The 21,636-nt window shown below is 39.5% G+C and overlaps 1 protein-coding gene across 4 annotated transcripts in view; it reads left to right on the top strand.

Annotated features, from left to right (window-relative positions):
- Positions 1–21,636, top strand: part of ARID4B (AT-rich interaction domain 4B) — an 85,915-nt gene that overhangs the window by 19,643 nt on the left and 44,636 nt on the right. For all 4 annotated transcript variants that reach the window (XM_048938367.1, XM_048938365.1, XM_048938366.1 and 1 more), the window contains exons 3-6: positions 10,702–10,812; positions 15,798–15,863; positions 16,464–16,554; positions 20,791–20,870. In XM_048938367.1, the coding sequence (XP_048794324.1) occupies positions 10,702–10,812; positions 15,798–15,863; positions 16,464–16,554; positions 20,791–20,870 (348 nt within the window). The remainder of the gene's footprint in view (positions 1–10,701; positions 10,813–15,797; positions 15,864–16,463; positions 16,555–20,790; positions 20,871–21,636) is intronic.

The following is a 21,636-nucleotide window of genomic DNA, read 5'->3' as shown; positions in this document are numbered from 1 at the left end:
CTCGGGGGCAGTTCTGGGGAATAAAGTAGCCAAAAATAAATGGAATGTGAGACAATACCATAGCCTTGCCAAAAAGGCGAATCTCATGCTAGAAAGTAAAAAAACATTTGTAAACTGTGAAAGAGTCTGTTAGCTTTTTTTGCCTAGCGCTTAGGCTGTACCTGAAACACCATGTCTGGTTTTAGGCACTGAACTTCAAGAAAGATGTGAGATAATTTGAACAGATTCCAGAGGAAAGCAATTAGAAATATGAAGTGCCTGAGAAATAAGGGCTATAATTAAAATGTTCTCAGTAACTTGCTTTTTTGTTTTGTTTACCTTTGAGAGATGGGATTACTCTAAGGAATCGCATCTCTTTGAATGTGAAAGCTGCAGAGAAAGTAAAAGCACATTGCTCTCTGTATGCAGTATTGATAAGGCAGACAACAGCAGCCAAGAAAACTTAGGTGAGATGATACAGAAAACTGTATGAGCACTGGAATATATTGCCTACAGAGAGTATGGTATATTCACCCCTGAGTTTAAGAATAGATTTGACAGACATCTGTTATGAATAATACAGTTAAAATTATCCTGCCTTGAGGAATGGCCTTTCTAACCTTTTATGTGTAATTAAGTTTGTTTGGTGTTGCCAAGGATCTCATGCATCTGAACTTAGTCTTCAATAAATTGCTTAGATTAAGTTATTTTGGTCTCACTGTAGATATTTTCTAAACTCATTTTCATAGTTTCTCCTTGAATGACCTGTCCCTGACCAGAAAATTTACGTGAAGTGATTGGGCAGCAGTTGAGGTAGCATGATAGGCAGGAGAGGGATTTTCACTCTAAGATTTCTTGTGTTGCTGTATGTACAACTGCACATGAACAGCTACTGGAAGCATGGTAGCACAAAATGGCCATCTGCTGTGAACACGTTTTGTCAGAGTAACCAAAGTGCGGTGACTGTATGCACGTTCTTAGTTTGTGAATGTTAGGCTTTGATGTGTGGATCTGTAATTTGCCAGATAACCTGTCTGTAGGATTGCTTTCTAATCAGTAAGAAAGAAATGCTGCATCTTCACTTTTTGGTTTTTTGTGCTAGTTGATAGTTGCATGTAGCTTTGACACCACTTCTGGTGCTGGTTTGTCATTCTGAGTTAGCAATAATGGCAACACCACAATAAAAATTGCAACCCACCAGTCTTCATCTGAGTAAGTAAACAATGTGTTTTTCTGTGACTGGTTTGTTGTTTTTTTTTTTTTAAATGTGATATTTAAAAAACCAGAACTGTGTACTAATCTACAGATCAGCTACAGTCATGATTTGTACCAGCTGGATTTTCATGCTAGCTATACAGTGTAACATCTTAAAGCAAATGCTAAAGATTTCATAGTATAATTTTATCAAGACATCCTTAAACAATATAAAACTAAGAAAATGGTGGCTGTACTTAGTGAAATGACTTGAATCAGTGTTCTACGAATCTTATTCTGCTGGTGTTTTTTGCATGAGTGCATCCCATCCCTTCAACTTTGTCTTTCCCTTATAATTCATGAATAAAATTCCCCTCACTTTTTCTTCCCAATAACTTGTATAGAAGAATTGTTGTAAGTATGTAAATAAGCCAAGGCAAGAAGTTTTCTTTTGCTGGAAGAAAAAGAAGTTGTGGTTGATGGTCATCTTAAGGCTCCGTTTTTCAATTTGTTATGAATTTGTTCCTGATGATTTAAACTACAGAAAATATTTTAAAAGTAGATGATAAACAGAAGCTTAACATAGTACAGTTACAGTGGAACACTCCTCCCCACTCCAGCCCCAAAATTCTTAGATGAGGATCTGATTTTTAATTTCTATTCACAGTTTGTATTCCTGATATCAGTTTCAATATTCCTGTTTTTAACTGAAAACACTGCTGTCTTTTTTTCTCATAACCGAATGACTGTTTTAATCTGATTTTGAATAGGTGTGCTGTGGAATACAAGCAGTTCCTTTCACACTTACAGGTTTTACTGCTCTTTATGTTTTTGCACTGAATTTTTAAGAACTATGTATGAAAAATAAAATTGTTACATTATCTTTGCCTGGCAATAGACACACTGGCGAAGAATTAATTTTACTGCTTGCTTTTAAAGATGGATCTTTCAGCTTTCACGTAGTCCTGTACTAGTCCCTTTATTATTTTGCTCACAAGTCTGCACTGTTTCATTTGAAACCATCACATCTTTGCTCCAGTCGATTTGGAACATGAGCGTATCGTTAGCTTCTCTTCTTTACAATCCTTTGAAACACAGCAAGTTTTCTACACCTAGCAGTGTTTCCAGCTTTATGGCATGATTTTAAAACTGAGGTAAGTTGTCCAGACCTGGTAAATTTGAACAGTGCTATGAAATGTTGTCTGTAGCTTTTAAATTTTAGTTTAAAAAAAGAAGTGTAAATGTATTTGTCAAGAGAGATCCAACTTAATATTCAAATACGAGACAGACAGGGACAACCTGATTACATTATTCTAACAAACATATTGTTGAGACATTTACTTGAATGCATTCAAATATGACGGATTTTTGGTTCTTGCTCTGCAACACGAGGTCAGAAAAGTCATTCAGGTATCTCTGTCTAAAAAGTCTCTCACTGATAACTTCTTTTATCAAGTTATTTTTTTCGTCTCTACGTCTAGAAACTTGATGCTCAGACCTCACTTGGCACATACTGCTATAAGCTGCCAAAAAGCAGGCCTGACCAAAATTAATGAAGCCGTACCATTTGCAGTACTGCAGTATAATGCTAAACAGATCGAGTATTTGGTTGAACCTTACAGAGAATTGCAGTCTGGTAACTATGGCGATGATTGACTTAGGGGGAAAAAAGATTTTTATATGCAGCATGAAGCAGGGGGAGCAGACATTCAAAATATCTTTCCTGCATTGGTCTTTCAGCAATACAGAACAAGGAAAGAGACCTATATAAAGAATGATAAAGGAATGTGATATATTTTATTTTAATTTTTATTTTTTTAGAGAGAAAAATGGGCAGTGTTTGGTTAACTAAAACACTGCTATGGAGTAGTGTGCTATACTGATGTAGGAAAAAAGTCTCAAAAAAAAAAAAAAAATCTCCAAGCACTGTATAAACATCAAATCTCTATTCACCTTTGAGAAGGATGCAGAGTAACCACAATCTGCCAGACTTGAAAGCTGCTACGTGTCTGCTGAGTTGTGTGGATGCGGGCAGGAAGTCTGCAGTCAAGTTAGAATCAAAATTCAGTGATTTGCATTCTTTGTGTTGGAATATATATATATATTAGATATGTATTTTTTATATACATATATATATATATATATACACATATATATATATATAGAGAGAGAGAGAGCATAGTGACCTGTGTGGAATTGCTGTTTTGTAACTTACAATTTAAATGTTTGAAAATGCCACTACTCCATGAATTTCTGAATGGAGAATGAAGTTGCTCTTTGGCTAAAATGAAGATAGGCTGACTTTTAAGTGTTTGACATATTTTTCACTGTCTGAGCACAAATATTTTTGCAATTCTATATCTAGCAACCTATCTTAGTTTTAAGACCCCGCTCCAAAGTTTAAAAGAAAAGAAAGTGGGATTACTAGTTCCAGAGAAATCCAGCTTTACACAAATAAGTAAAAATAATGAAAACCCATGTTGCATTTAAAACATAACGTTGGATAAGAAGGGAGTATTGCCTGTTGTTACTGGATTGATCCTCTTGTTTTGGGTCACTAGGTCCTTCATGATCGTAGAACCTGTAAATCTTTGCCAGATGGCCCATTTTTATTTGGAGGGGAAAATCAGCTTTTGTGCCTTTTGAAGCCTTTCAGAATTTGGAAAAAGCCAGGCATGGTGCTAACATAGCTGGAGAATTTCAAATAAAGAAAATATCCCCTTTACACCTGTAAAGAACTCTAAAAACTGTCAGAAGTTGGTTTATGACTTCAGACATCTGGACACTAGCTTCTGTTAGCTTCCAACTTAAATAAAAACATGAAAAAACGTTATGCCATGATTATGGTATGTTTTCAGCTGGTGAGGTGTTACTTGAAACTTCCTGACCATTTTTCAATGGAAACTGGAACTGATTTCTGCTACAAAAAGCCTCCCTTCCTCCCCTTGGATTTGCAAGTGTTCAGTTTCATCGGGATGCTCCTAGCTTAATTTTGGTTTGTGAGCAGAATGTTGAGAGCACTGAACAACGCTTCTTCATATACTTCAAAGTCAGTAGGTTTGACCTGTCTGTGATCTGTACGACAGCAACAAAGCAATCGAGCCTTGTTCTGATTGGCAGTCAGAAGAAAATTTACCTAAAAGCCCTCTCTTATGCTTTTGTGGAATAGTCTTTCCATATGAGAAACCATCATCTTTCTGTGCTGTAGTTGGTGAGCGAATAGAAAAATTCAGCATGCTTCCTGTTGCAGTGCCCTCATTTCTGGGAGGCAGAGGAGGCTATCTGGCTAAAGAAGTAAGTGCTGCACCTAAGTAATAGGCTGTTCCTGTGTGTCTGCTCTTGCTGTGAAGCTGTGTGTCCTCCTAAATCACAACAGGTTGAGCTGTAAGTGAGAAGTTGCATCCGTAATTGCACTGAATAATTTTGTTTATTAAGAGACTGATTCTGCAGTGTGTGGGCAGATCTCTGCTACTGGGTGGAACTTCAGGGAGTCTGAAAACGTTGAAGTTAATAATCTTAGTAATAATCTTTATTGAAGTCAAGTATCTTAGTAATTGGGGTGAAAGTGTTTTAATGGTTTCTTTGTAGATTTTCCCCCCCTCCGTTTTCATGAAAGTGGTTCTTTAAAGCTTGTCTAGGAGATGTTGGACTTACCCTTTTTCTCTCCTAAATTGGCACTCTTTTAACATCTGAATGTCTTCAAGCCATTATTGTCACAGATGTTCAGAACCTCCCTTGAATGGCTTAAGGGTGGGTGTAAATGCTGCAGGACAGCATGGGAGTAGAAGTTATGAGCTATGTGCAGCTTGCACTGTCCCCGAGAAGACAGCTCAAAGGACCTGGCTGAATGTTTCACTGTAGTGGTGGGGGGTATTGCTGGTTGGGTGTTTTAATGCCAGTTTGTGAGACTGAGGAATTGTAATTGAAATAGTAAAATCACAGAATGGCCTGGGTTGGAAGGGACCTCAAGGATCACGAATCTCCAACCCCCCTGCCACATGCAGGGCCACCAACCTCCCCATTTAATACTAGACCAGGCTGCCCAGGGCCCCATCCAGTCTGGCCTTGAACACCTCCAGGGACGGGGCATCCACAACCTGTCTGGGCAGCCTGTTCCAGCACTTCACCACTCTCTGTAAAGAATTTCAGCCTCAATCTTCCCTTCTTCAACTTAAAACCATTTCCCCTTGTCCTGCCATTGTCTACCCTTTCAAAGAGTTGATTCCCCTCGTGTTTGTAGGCTCCCTTTAGGTACTGAAAGGCTGCACTGAGGTCACCCCGCAGCCTTCTTTTCTCCAGGCTGAACAAGCCCAGCTCCCTCAGCCTGTATTCATAGGGGAGGTGCTCCAGTCCCCTGATAATCTCTGTGGCTCTCCTCTAGTCCCTCTTCAACAGCTCTCTGTCTTTCTTGTACTGGGGACTTCAGACGTGGACACAGTACTCCAGATGGGGCCTCATGAGCAGAGTAGAGGGGGACAATCACCTTCCAGTCCCTGCTGGCCACGCTTCTTCTGATGGAGCCCGGGATACCATTTGCTGCAATGGTTCTGCTCGTAGACTGGGTGATTCCATCTTCACTTACATTGCAGATATACAAACAATGAGAAAATATTTTACGTTTTGAAAGATAGCTTATAAGTAGGGATGGAGTGTCAAAGAAAGTTTTGCCATGGTCTGTCTTGCTTAATATGAGCAAGAAAAAAATAAGATGCTGTGCCTTGTAGTTTTCTTCTTTAGTTAGAGAATTGGATACTGGCTGGGAAGGGGGTTGTTGAGTCATCATTAAAGCTTTCCCTAACCCTTTGCTATTGAAAACAAATGCGAAATTACCATTTAAAAACTAAAATCAGTCATTTATTACTTTTTACATTAGACTTTATGGGAAATATTTTGCTACTGTCTTGACACAAGAGTTCTCTAAACTGTAGGCATATCCTGAGCTTTGCATGAGTAATGGGAGGTAGTAGTCCCGGCTTTTCAAACTTTGTGAGACAAAGGGAAGATACAGACTCGGTTTGTTCTTTGCATGAGGATCTGAAAGCAGTCCTGCAGGCTTTCCTGCTAAGCACGTCTGCTGTGTTTCTAGATTGAATGCTTAATCTTGTTTTCATGTGGTTTACTTGGAACATCCTGTGTGTGGTGCAGAGGAATACAGATTAGGAGACGAATAATATATTCACTCACTGCGTTAGAAGCGCTTGCGGGCAGAGGACAATGTAAAGCAGCTCCAGCGGCTGCGGTGCGGCACGACAGGCTTCACAAAGGAGTTGAATATAGCAGCACAGCTGAAAGGGGAGGCGTGAGGATGATTTCATCCCACGTAGCTGGAAAATGTCTAGAAAAACACGGAAAGCCGACCTCTTTAGCAGCCTTAAGAGGTATGTAAAAACACGATGCTGCCATTTCAAATTCTAATTTTCAGCTGCTCGTTCTGAAACGTTCCGGAGGGCCGTGTGAGCCCTCTCCCTCCCAGGCGCTGGCAGAGCGGGCCCGGCAGCGCCGCTGGGCGCTCGGAGCCGCGGGCGGCCTCGCGGTGAGGGCGGCCCACACCGCCCCTCGGGTACCGCGTGCGGAGACCGCCCGGCCCGCGGCTTTGCCAGGCAATCGCCTTACGGGGCCGAATTTAGTCTCGCGCCGATCCCCGCATAATCTGCCGCGGCCCGGGCGCCCGCTCGGGCGGGCGGAAACTTGTGGCAGCTCGGCGGCGCGGCCCCTCCTCTCGGCGCCGCGCTCAGAGCCGCAGGGCCCGCCCGCCCCCGCCGCGCTGCGCCGCACCGCACCTGCGGGATGGAGCGGGATGCGGCCCCTGGGCGGGGCGGCCCCCTCATCGGCCGGCGGCTGTAGGACCCTGCACTGCTGGGTGCGGGTGGACGGGCTGCCGGACGGTGCCGGTGCCTGTTATTGCTCCTGCCTGAGCTGAAAGGCGTTCCGAGAGGATGTGGAGACGTGTGAACGCGGAGGGAGAGAGAGAAGGAAGCCTAAGGGGGTGGGAGGTTGTGTTGAAGCTGCTCTGATTGAGAAGTTCGTGGTCTGTCTTTAAATGAGCAGTGGTGCGTGCTGGGCATTCTTCTTGGTTTTCCCTTATAGCAAAACTTTATTGATGATTTTTATCATAGGCTGCTGAGAAGGCAGTTCTTATCTATAGCTCACAAAATGCTGGACTTTACGTGTGGATGTAAAAGGAAACTCAGGCGAGCATGCTTCACAACAGTAATGAAGGCAGAGGCATTTCAGGTTGAATATTACAAAGAATTTCTTCTCAGAAAGTGCGGTGAGGTGGTGGAGTCTCTGTCCCTGGAAGTGTTCAAGGAAGGGCTAGGTGTAGGACTTAGAGATGTGGTTTAGTTTGGTGGTTGGCGGACGGTTGGACTAGATGATCTTAGAGGTCTTTTCCAACCTTTTTGATTCAGTGATTCTATGCCAAAGATCCCGGACCAGTACTGTAGTGAGACCAGTAATTGTCTCAAAATGAAGCCTTTGGTACTTCTAAGAAGCTCAGAATTCTGTGCTTTAGAGCACTCGGTGCTGCCTCCCCCTTCCCCTCAGGGGTTGGTTGCAACACTTGCAGAGAGAATCTCAGCGTGCTCCAAGATGAGTGAGCCGTGTTCTCAGATTTCAGCTGCATTTTAACACTCTGGAAAGCAAAGAAAGAATAAAAGCAAATCCTGCTGAAGCACGTCAAAATTAAATGGGGAAAAAATGCATTCAGTATGAGTGTAAGGATGTCTATTAAGTGACGTAAGCACAAAGAGAAGGAATAACAGAAAGGTAAAAATAGCTGTATACTTATTTTTAATCCCTGTCTAATTTTGGTGGAATTGACTAAAACCTGTTTGAGAACAGGTGACTCATTTAGAGATGGTGAAAATAACAACGTTGCCAATCAGGATTACATGAAATGAATGCCAGACTTTGATCATTGCTGTTTGCATTCCTTGTTTGCGTTCCCTGCTACATCACATCTCTCTAGTTGTTTTAACCTACCATTTTCAGCTGGTACCGTCTGTCAGAATGAGGGGTGGATTTCAAAAAACTTGACTTGGTTGGGAAACTGTTTAATGTGTTTCAATGGAATGATGAAACTAGAATATTTTTCTTTGGTGTATCCTTTGAAGATTTCATACGGCCATTTCATACTTCAACTACTGTGAATCATTTATACATTCAAATGAAGAAATGTGTTTCACTGGTATAAATTTTCATGTCAAAAGCCGCTCCAATACTTCTTTTCTAGTAAACATTCTTACAGTGGGTAAACAAATGGTCATATGTTTGATGTTCAGAATTAATCTACTTACAGTTGTAAATATGAATGAATTCCATGGAAAGGGGTTAACTGTTTTAAAAAGTAACTTCAGGAGATTTAGGCCAGGGATTAAAGTGAACTTCTGTGATGGAGATAAGGATCGTTTCTTCCAGATGTTCATTCTTCAAATGAATAGAATTTTTAGAGAAGCTTTTCAAAATAAGCCAGAGTAATAACAAATTAATAAATATTGTTAATTAATAAACTCATTATAAAAGGATTTTGAAATCCTATTTTAAAGTTTGCTGGTGGCTGTGGAGTTGTTTCTTCTACCACAAACTTCCTAACCAAGGCCACAGCTTCAGATTGTCTCCCTTCTGCTTTTTAATTAAAGTTCAGGATTGATTGTCTTGTTTCTGCTTTTTTAATTCAGCTTCAGAAGTAGTGAAGAATTTCTATAAGCTAAACCTAATGTTGGATCCATCCTTGGGATCGTTTGTTTGGCTGTATAGGGAAGTGTAGACAGGTACTGACACAACAAACTCACAGTGCTTGCTTATAGGAGGATTCAAGCTTTGTGCATCCATGCAGACCCAGATCAGATCTGTCTGTCTTCTTAAAATAATGCTTTGGGCTTCCTTCTGACTCTTGGAAGATCAGCCATCCCGAAGGACTTAGCAACACTGTAGCACTGAGGACTTTATTTGATTAGAAGCAGAGGAGAACAGGAGAATGCTCCCCACCTAGGGTGTTGCTTACTTAGCAAGAGAATCTGTGGCTGTTTTCCCCATTCAGATTTATGTTTGTATTTGATCTTCTGTGAGCACTCAGCAAAATGAAGTTTACTGCTGTCCAAGTCCCTCTTTCAGCATCCTTCTGAGAGAAGTTACAGAAAAGTATTGCAGCCTGCCTCGAAGGCAAGTGTATGTTAGCACTGTTAGAGAAGCAAGAAGGAAATAGATATCAGAATCCTCACACTGCTAACAGCTACCTACTTAATCTCAGTTGAGTTTTATTGTTACTAAATTTGTAGTAGGAATGAATAGATGTTTATGGTTATACTACTCTGGTACAGTTGTGTATACATGCAGAGAAGGGAGCAAGAGGTTGAGGAAGATTCATTAAAGCATTTAGGTTTCTGATTATCTTTGCAAGCAGATTGAAAAGTTTGCTGACGTTCTGTCTGGAACATAATCAGTTACCTGAAAATGAGCATTAGACTTCAAGAAAGAATCAAGGTAAAATGTAATTAGTATGTAGTTAACATTGCAGCATCTTATGTGTGTCAATTTCAAGTTTTGTTTCCCAATATTCTGCAGATATCTTGGAATGTGCCAGAGTTGCTTCTTGTAAGTTGTGTCTGAGTCCCTTGAGATGCACAAACATAACGTGGGCTTGGAGAGCTTAAATCTCTCTTCCCAGTTGTTATTTGGGGCTGCACGGAAGCTTGCAACTCTTGGAGATGTAGCTCACTGCTATTGCTGGTCTCCTCTGCCTTCTTTCTTCTGACCTAGTTTCTACAAAATGATTGAGAGAGGTAGTTCAGTTATCCAGGATCTCCTTTCCCAGATGACAGTATGTGAGGTTGGATGAGAGGATATGGCCCTCCTTTGAAGGAGCAGAGCCTTTGACATGCCCTCTCTGTGAGCTTTTTGGATCCCTGATTCTTCCCCCGCACTCTGAAACATTTGTTTCTCTCCTCCCTTATTTTCTATTTTTCTGTTTTGATGTTCCCCATTTCTCCTGTTGCTTGTTAGAGGGCCTCTTCTTTCATCTGGGCCCTTGCCCTTTGCTGAGTGTTCATCCTGTCTTTGTTCTCCTGCACTACTCTGTCTCTCAGGACACTCCTGGCAAGCATCCTTCCATATGATTTACTTCATTCAAAAGTAAAAGAAGCCAAGTCTCTTCAGAGATTTTTCTACTTAATTCAGCTTCATTCTTCATTAGTATTTATGGGAAATAAAACAAACACCAGTGCGTTCATGAGCTGTATCAAATTTTGAGGCAATTACAGGAGAAGGTGAAGCATTCAGTTGGCAGTGAATTGGCCATCTACTTTCTGCATCCTCAGGTAGTGACTTGTTTCAGACAACCGTGGTGTCAGATGATTATGTTTATGGTAGCTATTGCACAAGCATTGTTTCTAGTGCTATGACATACATATACTGTTGGGTTTGGGGGCTGTTTTGTAAATACTCTGTCCACAAAAGCTAGTGAAACAATGGCAGCTCTATTGTCAGTAGCCAGGAATTAAAAATCAGCAATTTTCCTTTCTGTTCCAGGCCATCGATGAGCCTCCCTATCTTACAGTGGGCACTGATGTGAGTGCGAAGTATAGAGGAGCCTTCTGTGAAGCCAAGATCAAGACAGCAAAAAGACTTGTCAAAGTCAAGGTATGTGATTTTCCTGTAAATGTGTGTGTTTTTTGGGGGGGGAGGAGGGGAAGTAATCTGTGTTCAAAATACTCCTTCCCTTGGAGTTTGGCAGTGCAGTTACTACAATAACAATAAGCTTGTTGTTGTTGTGGGGGTAGGAGGGATTCCTCCTACACTCCTCCCCAGGCAGTTGAATACATCTTGTTTCTTTCACTGCTTTGTCATCTGTCTGCCTCCAGTATCTGTGGCCTTCAGTGCCACAGGCTGACCTGAAGCAACTGATTATTATGGCCAGTGAGTTTATGTATGGGATAACGTCATGAGGGGATAGACAGAACTCCTCAAAGTAGATCTAATGTGGTTTATTTTACTTCAGGAGTACAGGTCACTGCCAATTAGCAGTTACAGCTAGATAACACTTCAGGAAAGAGATGAAGCCCTGCTGTCTTCCAACAAAGACCTGGGGTACTAAGTCCTACAGAATAGCAAGCAGGGAATCTCACTTAATCTTTATAGTGACTAGTTAATGATTGATCAAATCAGTATAAGCCACGTGCAATAGGAATAGCAAAAATGTGGGGAGGGAACAGAGGAGAGATGCTTTACCATTCATTTTTTTATTTTTTTTTTTTTACCATTCATGTATTTTTTTTTTAGAAATAAAAAGAACAGTGTTTTGACTTATGTTTGTTATGTAGTAAGTCTGTGCTGTAGAAAGGCCTTATATTTCTGCTGCAAGCATTGCCCTAAAAGCTTCTAATGTGGGAGCAGGTGACCTTAATCTTACATGGAAATATAACAGGACAAGGATCAAGAGCACTTACGTAGAAGAAAATGTATTTATAGTAACAATATTGTTCTTACCTACTTGGAAAGGAAGTGAAAAACATACTGTGAGTGGAAGCAATCCCATATAGAAGAGTTTCTATCATTAACTGTTGTGCAGCGCTTGGCTGATTTTGCTTATGGCACATATAAGGGGCAGAACAGACTGTTTCTAAAAGCCCTGATGGGAAGGATATCGTCACATGTGATGATTAATGTTAACTGTAATGAGAAGATGCTGGTCTTAAATCTGACATCTTTAAAAAGTCATAACTATTAACGGCATCAGCTGGTTTATGTTTTACAGCACCATTAAGCTTAAGCTATTAAGTACTGGTATTTAGGCTGTGAGGCATCAGTATTTAAGGACAGGAATTGTATTGTGCCTACATCAGTGAAGCCTTAACTACTATCAGCTCGAGAGGACTTGTAGGCCACCTTCTTACATGACCACTTGCGCTTTAGTGTTGTCCATTGAAAAATACTTCGTATGGCTTTACTTGCAGCTTAGTCTCTGCGTTGTTGATCGGAAAGAGGTTGAAAGGGAACAGCTGGGCACGAGGAGAAGTCTTTGCTGTTACAGTGTAACGCAGGGCAATTAAGCACCAGTACCGCTACTCTTTTGTAGAGTATTTTGTGGTAAGGTGTTTTATTTGTGAGTGCAATAGCAGTATGTCTTTACACTGAATTTCCTCCACCAGGTATGGATTGTCCCTGAATTTAGCAGTGATCCCTTGATTTTTCTCTTTCTGGCACTTGCAGTTTTCCTCCAGTATTAGCTCTAAGCAGAATTTTTATTATGAAGTGGTGTAACTTGTCTGGAATTTTGGTAGTTTACCTGCTGCATTTATTTTCCAGTTACCTAACAGACTTTCCTCTGACATCAAGATATTTTATGCCCTATTCTCCTTTGCATTAGGATTTCTCTCTTAGTTGCCAGCAAAACCAGCTAGCTTCATTACAGAAAATTTAGTTGGAAGCTTTCATTTAGGTTTCGTAACTAGTTGCTCTGGGAAAGGAGAGTGGCAATGTTTTTTGTATCATCAGGCAAGTAAAATACACTTAATTGTTTCTCCTTTTAACTGCTTTCTTCCTCTGCAGATTCCACTTCCTAGAAAATACTAAGGAATGCCTCCATAATAACTTTTCCATCATCAATATAATTTTTTTAATTATGATTTAATAACTTTATTTAACGTAATGCACTGCAGAGTGTTTATCATTTCAGTATCAGCAGGTGCCATACTTCACAGCTTAGCAGTCTTTGGCAACTTCTGTAAGTAGTACAGAATTTTACTTTAAACAATATATCAGCATTACACATGTTGCCATGGAAGGAAGAAAAAAAACTTGAGAGTTGCCTGGACTTGTGTAGGGTGTTGAAAGCTATATGAATTTGACTGAAGAGCAAGACTTTCAGTGTTAGTGGCAGTCCACTCCCTCTTCATCAGTTATAGCTTCTCTTAGAGAGATAATAATCCAGTTTATTTTGACAGCATCTTCTAAAATGCAACTAGTGCTATTGTTCTTGGGCACCCTTCACAGGAGTTTTAAAAGAAGCTGATTTTAGTGTCTGTCTTCATTAAGCAGAAAGAAGTGAAGCATCTGCTGCATAGAACCTATATAGGGCTATCTTTCCAGGATGATGAATAATAGGGAATTTCCAACTGAATTTAAACAGTTTGGCTCGATGATCAAATCTGATTTCTGTCAATACCCAGGTTTTGGGTTTTTTGAACATGTCTGAAGATCTCAAGAGGTGAAAACAGCTGATATAAAAATCCTCTGAAAAAGAGGCAAAGCCCCAATGCGCCATTTCAAAACAAACCTGCAATAGCAGTATTGGAACTACAATAGAAGTTTGCATACTCCTTTTATTTTAGTATGTTGTGACTCACTCGTGGCTTGGGGGGGGTTATATTTCCTTTTTGCTGTAAAATACACTTAAAGATAATTACAGAAGGGGAGTTAAACTGGGTATCTCTAAATCAGAATGAGTATACTGGATATTTCATTTGAGTGACCACAGATGTGGTCATCTGAACTTCAAACTTCTGATTTTTAGGTAAGTTCCAGCTGGGCTTAAGTTCAGAAGAGTGGTCCTAGCTCTGTTAATCCCTGTCTCTTGGTGTGGTTTTCATGTTACAAAACATGTCCTCTGTCTATCTGGTGGACAGGAAGTGTTTGCCACCAGTAGGTGGATGATGTGGCTCTAAGAATATACTTTCAGTTGATATTGCTGTGGTTTTAACAGAAAATCAACAAGATGACTATTCCATGAACTATTGCCTCTCGAGCAATAAAGCATTTTAGTGAGTTTATTTTCTAATCAGCCAGTGGTGGGTTCTCCTCCATCATAGCTATAGGTTTTGTTCTCAGCTATTTGCTACTCTCGAGGTTTGCATAACTCTTAAAATCTCTCCCTGAGATGTCTAAGTAGGGGAGCTTGCATTAGAAAACAGTCTGTTCTGAAGGAAATTTTGCTATTGCTGTATTTTACAGAGGAGCCTCAGTAATTGTGAGAACATAATTTTGGCACCCTTGGGAGCTAAATCCTACAGCATGGTGTAGAGAGGTTGCTCCAAATGTAATGCCTTCTGTTTATTTCCTTGGAAACTGTAACAGATACACAAAGCAGAATACAGCACTATTTGATAGAGCAAATTCTCAGCTACAGAAAGAGCACTGTTTTTAAACATAGTCATCACCATTAGCTATGCATTGTCACCAGTGGTGAATGAAAGCCTGTGTGCTGAGTTTGTAAAAATCTGCACTAGCAGAGATGACCAGCTGTCACCACTGTTGAAACACATCACCCACCGCCTCACTGTACTCACATCCCCTGGTTGGTCTCCATGAACATTCAGTGTTGATGAATGTTGATGAGTGTGTTTTTTCCATATGGAGGGATTTGATTCCACATTTCTGCTTCATATGCTCTTCCATATCAGGTGCCATTTTGTCAGACTACCCCTCTGTTGCTGTCTGTCACACAGCAACGACATGATGAAATATTGGTGGGAAGGTTTAACCTCTACTGCCATACTGCCAACACCCACCTCTGATGTTGTGGGCCATTGTAATAAAACAGGAGGCATTACTTTTGGAGCAGCACTTGTGGTAGTGCTATAGCTGAGAGTTAATGTTTGACAGCTGAATCTCAAATGACAGTGTTAGCTATTGTGAGAACCAAATAAAATGTCACACACTTACAATGAGCAGGTCTGCTCTGGTGAGCTTTAGAACATCTTTTGCAGGTATTAATAATATGTACCCATATGTAACACCAGAATTTTCTCAAGGTTTCCCTGATTTTAAAGCAAGAATGGAAATAAAGCTTCAGATACAATTGATTCTGTGACTTACGGTGTGATCAGGTTGGTTTTGAGTGAAATGAATAATGAATATCAGAAGCATCTGATACGGATAATTTAATCATAAATATGGCTGTCTATGCCCTATTTTTCTGAGGACAGTGTGCGTAGGATTGGAGAATTCCTGCATCATTGGCTGTTAAATAGAAAGCATGTCAGAAATATTTACAGGATTTACTTCTGTTTTGGGGGGCTAAAAATGTAGCTACATGGACATTTACTTCTAGTTTCTAGCACGTTGACTGGCATACACTGAAGGGCCAGAGTATTTTCTTAGGGTTGTTTATTTTGTTTGGTTGATAGCAGGATCATGTATGATTTAATATGAGTCTTGCAGTAGTGAAGAAAATGCTCTTTAATAAGAAACAGCAAAAAATTCCACACGTTGCACGTGTTTAGATATGAGTGCTAAAGTGGTTTGATTTTAGAGCTTTGAAACGTAAACATTTCTTATTTACTCTTGGAGCATTGGAACATCCTCCTTTCTTGGTATGGTACTAACACAGTACAATTAAATTCATTAAGAAACCTGCAGAAATTTTGAGCTGCTAAACAACATTGGTAAACTGTTGTTTGTCACGTCCTTCAGTGTAATCGATCTTATTGCAAAAGGTTAAACAAAATTAAGTTTTGGCAGCTAAGAAGTTTTCTTCATTTCTAAAACGTGTGAATGAAAGTTTCAGCAAGTGACATGATTACAATGGCTAACTGCAAGATGAGAGTAAGAGAAGAACTACTGACGTTTGCGTGTTCTTATGCTGCTCAATGATATCAAGTGATTGTCAGTTGATTTATATTTTTTAGGTAACTTTTAGGCATGATTCTTCAACAGTGGAAGTACAGGATGACCACATAAAGGGACCTTTAAAGGTAAGAAACTTATTTTATATCTTGCAGGCTCCTTGAAAAGCATTCTTCAGTATTTGAAATAAACTTGTATATGCACTATGAGGTGGAAGTGGAAGGCTTATTTTATTACATAGACTAGATAAAACTGTGAAGCATAGAAGGTAATGCTGCAGTGCTAAAGTTCTTCCTTTTCATGTTAAGCCTCCCTCTGTAGTTAAGGGGATGCAGCATACTGGCTGATGCAACCCTCTTTGTTCTTCTTGGACTTAAATCTAAGAAGTTTGGCTGACCCTGATTTCTAGCTACTGTTGCTTTGGAAAACACAGCTAGAGCAAAAGCTGGGCAAAAGCTCTTATACAAGAGAATGACATCACTGAGACTGGTTCTTGTTCCCCACCTGCTGGCAGGAAATAATCAGCTCAGTTAAGTTGGCTTATTTTAGGAGGAGTGAAAGAGAAGTTTTAAGGAGTTCCAACAGATTCAAATGAAGCTGCAGAAGTGTAGTATCTTTAACTGTGTCTATATTAATTAACTTTGTTGGCTGAATTCAAAAGTGTTAACTTCATTGTCTGTTTTAGAAGCGTTCCAATGCTAAGTATGTTGTATACTTTTGTATTTTAGGTAGGAACTGTTGTGGAAGTGAAGAATCCAGATGGAACTTACCAGGAAGCAGTTATCAACAAATTAACAGATGCAAGTTGGTACACTGTAGGTAAGATAAATAGTGAACTATTTGAAGAAAACTGGTGACATAAGTAAGTGCGTGGCCTATATTTTTCTTGGGCATGTCTTAAGCATGGTGAGAGAAATTTTTTGGAGATGGAGATGTAATTTAGAAACAGAAAGCCAAAAACTCCACACAAAATATCAAAATTTATTTTTGTGTTTTTATTGGAAGCATCCCTCATCATAGTGTGAAATTGACATGTGAAACAAGGACTAAATGAGCTGCTCTGTGATTGGGCACTTCATAGTGTATGTAATAACAGTATATGTTATTAAATATTCCAAAGCTTAACAATTTTTTTTAAAGCAGAGATTGCAATACTTGTTTTTTTTTTTTCCCACTTTTATATTTGGCCCTGATATCAACTGCTATACAATCAAAGTCATAGGTTTTTTCTCATTTTTTTTTTTAAGGTCCTCCTGTTCATTTTTCCCTATTCTAGTATATGACATTTCAGACTTCACATGATGTATCCACAGAGCCACAAGCAAGCCTTCAGTATTATTGTAATTTTACATAGGCTATAGAATCATGAGTTTTAGCCTTTGATGCTGTGTGCCATCAGATCAGTCTATCCTGTGGAGAGCAGGTCAGTGGTAGAGTGATAACATACTTCCCATCTGTGCACTGGTACTGTTAAAGCTATAATAGGAACTTCTTGAGAAGTTGCGTATTTGTCTCCTTGATTGATACTCCACGTGTAGGAGGATAGAGGATCAGATCTTGAAAGAACCTTATCAGGAATTGCTTGTATTGACATACTAAGAGTTGTTGCTGCTTAAAGCACTTTGAACACTTAGGGAGAGTTTCCCCAGCCTTAGTCCTTTTAGAAAGTGTCACGGAGTTAACTAGATCAATCTATGCACATGACAGGGGAACAGTAGGCCCCTGGACCTCCCCTCGCTCCACAGAATGGGAAGGGAAAGGGAAAAAGGATAGGGAGATGGGAGCTGGGCACAAGGAAGGAAAAAAAACAGCGGCAATGATCTATGGAGGAAAACTTATTTTACTAAGTGTGATATCAGAATGCAAGGTAACACAATATAATACAGTCTAATTGAAATTGAGACTAGTAAATTAAATAAAATAGGAGAGAGAGTTCCTGAGACCGAGTCAAACCTGAAAAGCTTGGAAGGGCTAGGAAAGCCCACTCCAGCACCCGCTTCAAGGCAGTAAGAGACCACTCCACCCAGAAGGGCCAGATCCCATGACTTCCATAGTGTACAGGGATAGGTAACTGGAAATGGAGCATTAACACTTTAACTCCCAGTGCACTACATGATGTTATGATGTGGAATACTGAAAACCAAAAATCACAAAACCGTGACAGAAGGGAATAGAGGTGTGGGTTTACATTTGATCTTCTAGATAATTGTTGTAGAAAATATTTCAGTTTTCCTATGAAGTACAGTGTATGAGTGAAGGAGAAACAAGGCCAGCATACATGCAGTATAAAGTCATTAATTAATATTATAGATACCTGGTAATTAGTAGAGATAGATCAGATGTGAGAGCTTCTAAAAACAGAATGGTATCGCTGGTGTTAGAATGGTGTGTGCATGTACTTAAGTTTATGAGAAAGCGTGCATTTAACACTTCAGCAATAAGAATAAGAGCCAGCATAGATTAAATTCTGAAATAGGTGTCGTGGGACTTGTTTGTAAATTGAAGTAGATATCTGTCAAAAATCCTGCACTTCAGGAAGAGGAAGAAGAGAGATGTGAGAGTTAGTAGATAAAAGCAGACAAAAGCTTGTTGACCTTGCAGAATCAGTAAAAGCATCACAGCTGGTGACTGTAATGCATTTGAGAGAGAACTGACTCTTGCAGTAGATGGTTTGAATAATCTTTTTGTCAGGACAGTGAGTTGAATGGGTCTGAAATTCACCTTATAGCAGTGATGACTTTGCAGATGTGAGTGAAAGTCCAGCTTCAAGGAACGGTCAAACTTTACCAAATTTTAGAAGTAGTGCAATTCTTAACCAGCAGGGTTATCTAATGTCATCATTTGTTGAGAAGTGCTTACATCGTTACTTATTTCAGGAGAAAAATTACTTAAATTTGGAAATTAAGACTTTAGGAAGAACAGACCTGAAGTAGTAGCATTCCAGAAATTGTTAATATGTTACCGTTTGTACCACTGCGGCAGGGGTGTGTAGAAATAGCAATAACAGTTGTTCATGTGTTGAAGTAGTCTGACCTCCTTCTGCAGTTTTTTGGGTTTTTTTTTTTCATCATTACGCTGCTGCTTTTGCTTTTTTCCTTTCTTGCAGTTTAGGTTAAGTGTTTTAAAATGTAGTATACGTTTTTATGTCTGCTTAGTAGTTAGTTTTGAAGAAGTCCCATTAGGTTTGAATTTCATGCACATTAAAGCCTTATGTGCTATAGAGGCCAAACAGTCTTCAAGACTGATGATGCCTTTCCATTCAGTGTGTTAGTGTTAGGGAACAAGGTGAAGGATCCATCTGACAGGGAAACAAGCAGATTACCACATAGGATACATAACCTGCCTGCCTACCTAGCTCTGAATAGGTTTACCCTTGTTGTAGTCAGCTTATCCCTTGAAGAGAATAGGCTTTTTTCATAATCTCTCATTATATAAGGGCACTCAGTTATGTTAATTAACACTAACTGAATTAGGTACCTGTTGCCTTCTACTTCACTTAATGACAAGAGGTCTTAATTGTATGTTGACCATTTGAAATGTACCTCAGAAGTTGGTGTATTCTCTTGTGCAGCCCTTGATACTTTTTTCAACAAATTTTTAAGTGTCAAGTGTGTTTTTCACTAAGCTGTACTCAATAATTATTGTAATGTAAAACACAAAATGGTAATCTCAAGGGGTAGGGTTTTTCTTGGTCTTTAATAGTAGCGGATTATAGGGATGAAAAAAGGAATCTCAGAACTAGGTACTAGTTACTTCTATATTAAATAAATACTAGTCTGGGGTTTTGATGTACCTTGGTTGCTTTGTGTATTTTAATTAGTAGATGTTGAAACTAGAGTGCTGCACCTGCTATTTGATGACATGGCTGAAAACTAAGCTCTAATCTTGCCAGGCATCTTCTGCTGGTTGACAGCCATTCTCTGAACACTGTTATTTTGTCTCTTGTTTGTAAAAGTACTTATGTATTTTTCCTTTTCTACCACATGATTGAATTTTAATGAGTCAAACTGTTGACTGACAGAAGAGAGCTTAAATGAGAGTGAAAGAGACACGTTGAGAACTTGCTGAAACTTTAACTTTTAATCTAATCCTGTGGTTGTTCCCTGCCCCCCAAAAGTCTTCAAGGTCACTGCGGTTGGGGACAGGAGTATAACTGCCATCACAGTTGGGGACTGGAGAGAAGCTCAGTTCTTTGCTGACTGAACAGTGGAAGTATAACCTGAGATACCAAATTTTCATCAACTTGATAAAAGTCTGCTTTTTTATATGACTGGTTTATCAGCCTCTCAAGATGAACGTATACAGTGTACTTCTGGATTTAAGTGGATTAGTTGTGAAGCTAAAGCCAACTGTTGTACAAACTTGTTTCCAGTTGACCTCATTCTGTTGCTTGAAATAATGGAGCCTAGGGATTGCATGAGAAGCAGAGAATTGAGAAGGCAGGAGCTCCACAATTCTCTCACTACAACTGGTTTTACTGATTGTGCTTTGACTGTTACTTGGTGTCACCCTACTTAAGCTTTATATCACTGCCATTGTGTAGATTAGTTGGATGAAATCAGCAGAGATAAAAGTTGAACTTTTAAGTAACAGTGAACAGTAACTTTTTTTCTCTGGATGTTCATCTGTGTTTCTCCATAGTATGTGTGACTTCCAGTTGAAGATAATGGAGATTCTGATTTTATAATAATGGTCTGTAAAAACTGAAAATGCTGTAAGAATTGCTTTTCACTTCTAGCTTGCATTGGGGTGTGTGTATGTGTGTCCCCTGATCTGTGAATTCTGTGTGCTCAGCTACTGGTTAGTTATTCCATTTACCATGTGAAAGCACAGAGTAGCTATAATGAAACAGCAGCTTGTGTATTTGATCATTTTGCACTAAGATTCTAGTGGATATCTAGCACTATCTAGGCACAGCTTTGTTATAAGTATAGCTGCAGGAAGATGTTATCTCGTGTTATGACACCTAAAGTAATTGCTTACTGAAAGCTTCATTTTGAAAAAACAAATCTTTTTTTCTCTTGTTCTCCTGCACTACGTATTACCTGGTGACAGTATTTGATGATGGTGATGAGAAGACTCTCAGACGCTCTTCGCTGTGTTTGAAAGGAGAGCGACATTTTGCAGAAAGTGAGGTAACCGAGCAATTTTAATACAACTCTTTATTGAGAAAAAAGTCAAAATGCATCTTTTGTACTTCAATCTTCAATATGTTGTGTCCGTCCATGTGACTAAAAATAATGGTAGTGTAAAACATACCTTAAATGGTTTGGATTCTGTTTCTTAAAACCCGGGAATATAGCTGAATTTCAGTAAACTGTGTATGTAAACTTTTGATGAATAAAATAAATGTTTCAATTTTTTCACTTTTGTATTACTAATGGTCCATGGATCGTGGCTGACACGGAGAGCAGCAATCACGTGACTTTGCTTTTTATGTTGGAAAAAATCTGTAAATATCCATTGCAAAACAATCGTAATATGGCACATAATAAATATACATCTTTAGACATCATTACTGTTGGTTTTCAATAAGTGATGAAGCTATTTTGTGATAGCCAATAAACTTGACAGATCAGTACAAACAACTCACGGGCACGGTTCAGAGGAATATGTTTACTTTGGGAGATGTTATGCCTTTCAAAGGAAGAAAAAGATGTGTCTAAAACAAAAACAATGCACACATACCAGCAGCTTTCAAATTTGGAACGATTCTTTTAAACTGAAATTACCTTTTAAATAGGTAAGCAGCCTTGAAGATACTGGAGGTCCTTGAGGTGCTTGCGTTGATGATGTAGCAGTCTTGCTGATTGATGGCAGTTTTCTTTCTCTCCGTCTTGTTTTATTGCTAATACTCAGCATTGGACCAACTTTAAATTTGTTTTGGAATGTGTCCCATAT

This window comes from Lagopus muta, chromosome 2, assembly GCF_023343835.1.
Source record: "Lagopus muta isolate bLagMut1 chromosome 2, bLagMut1 primary, whole genome shotgun sequence".
NCBI classification, from domain to species: Eukaryota; Metazoa; Chordata; class Aves; order Galliformes; family Phasianidae; genus Lagopus; species Lagopus muta.
Note: the sequence above shows the minus strand (reverse complement) of the source record. Positions and strands in the feature narration are given on the sequence as shown.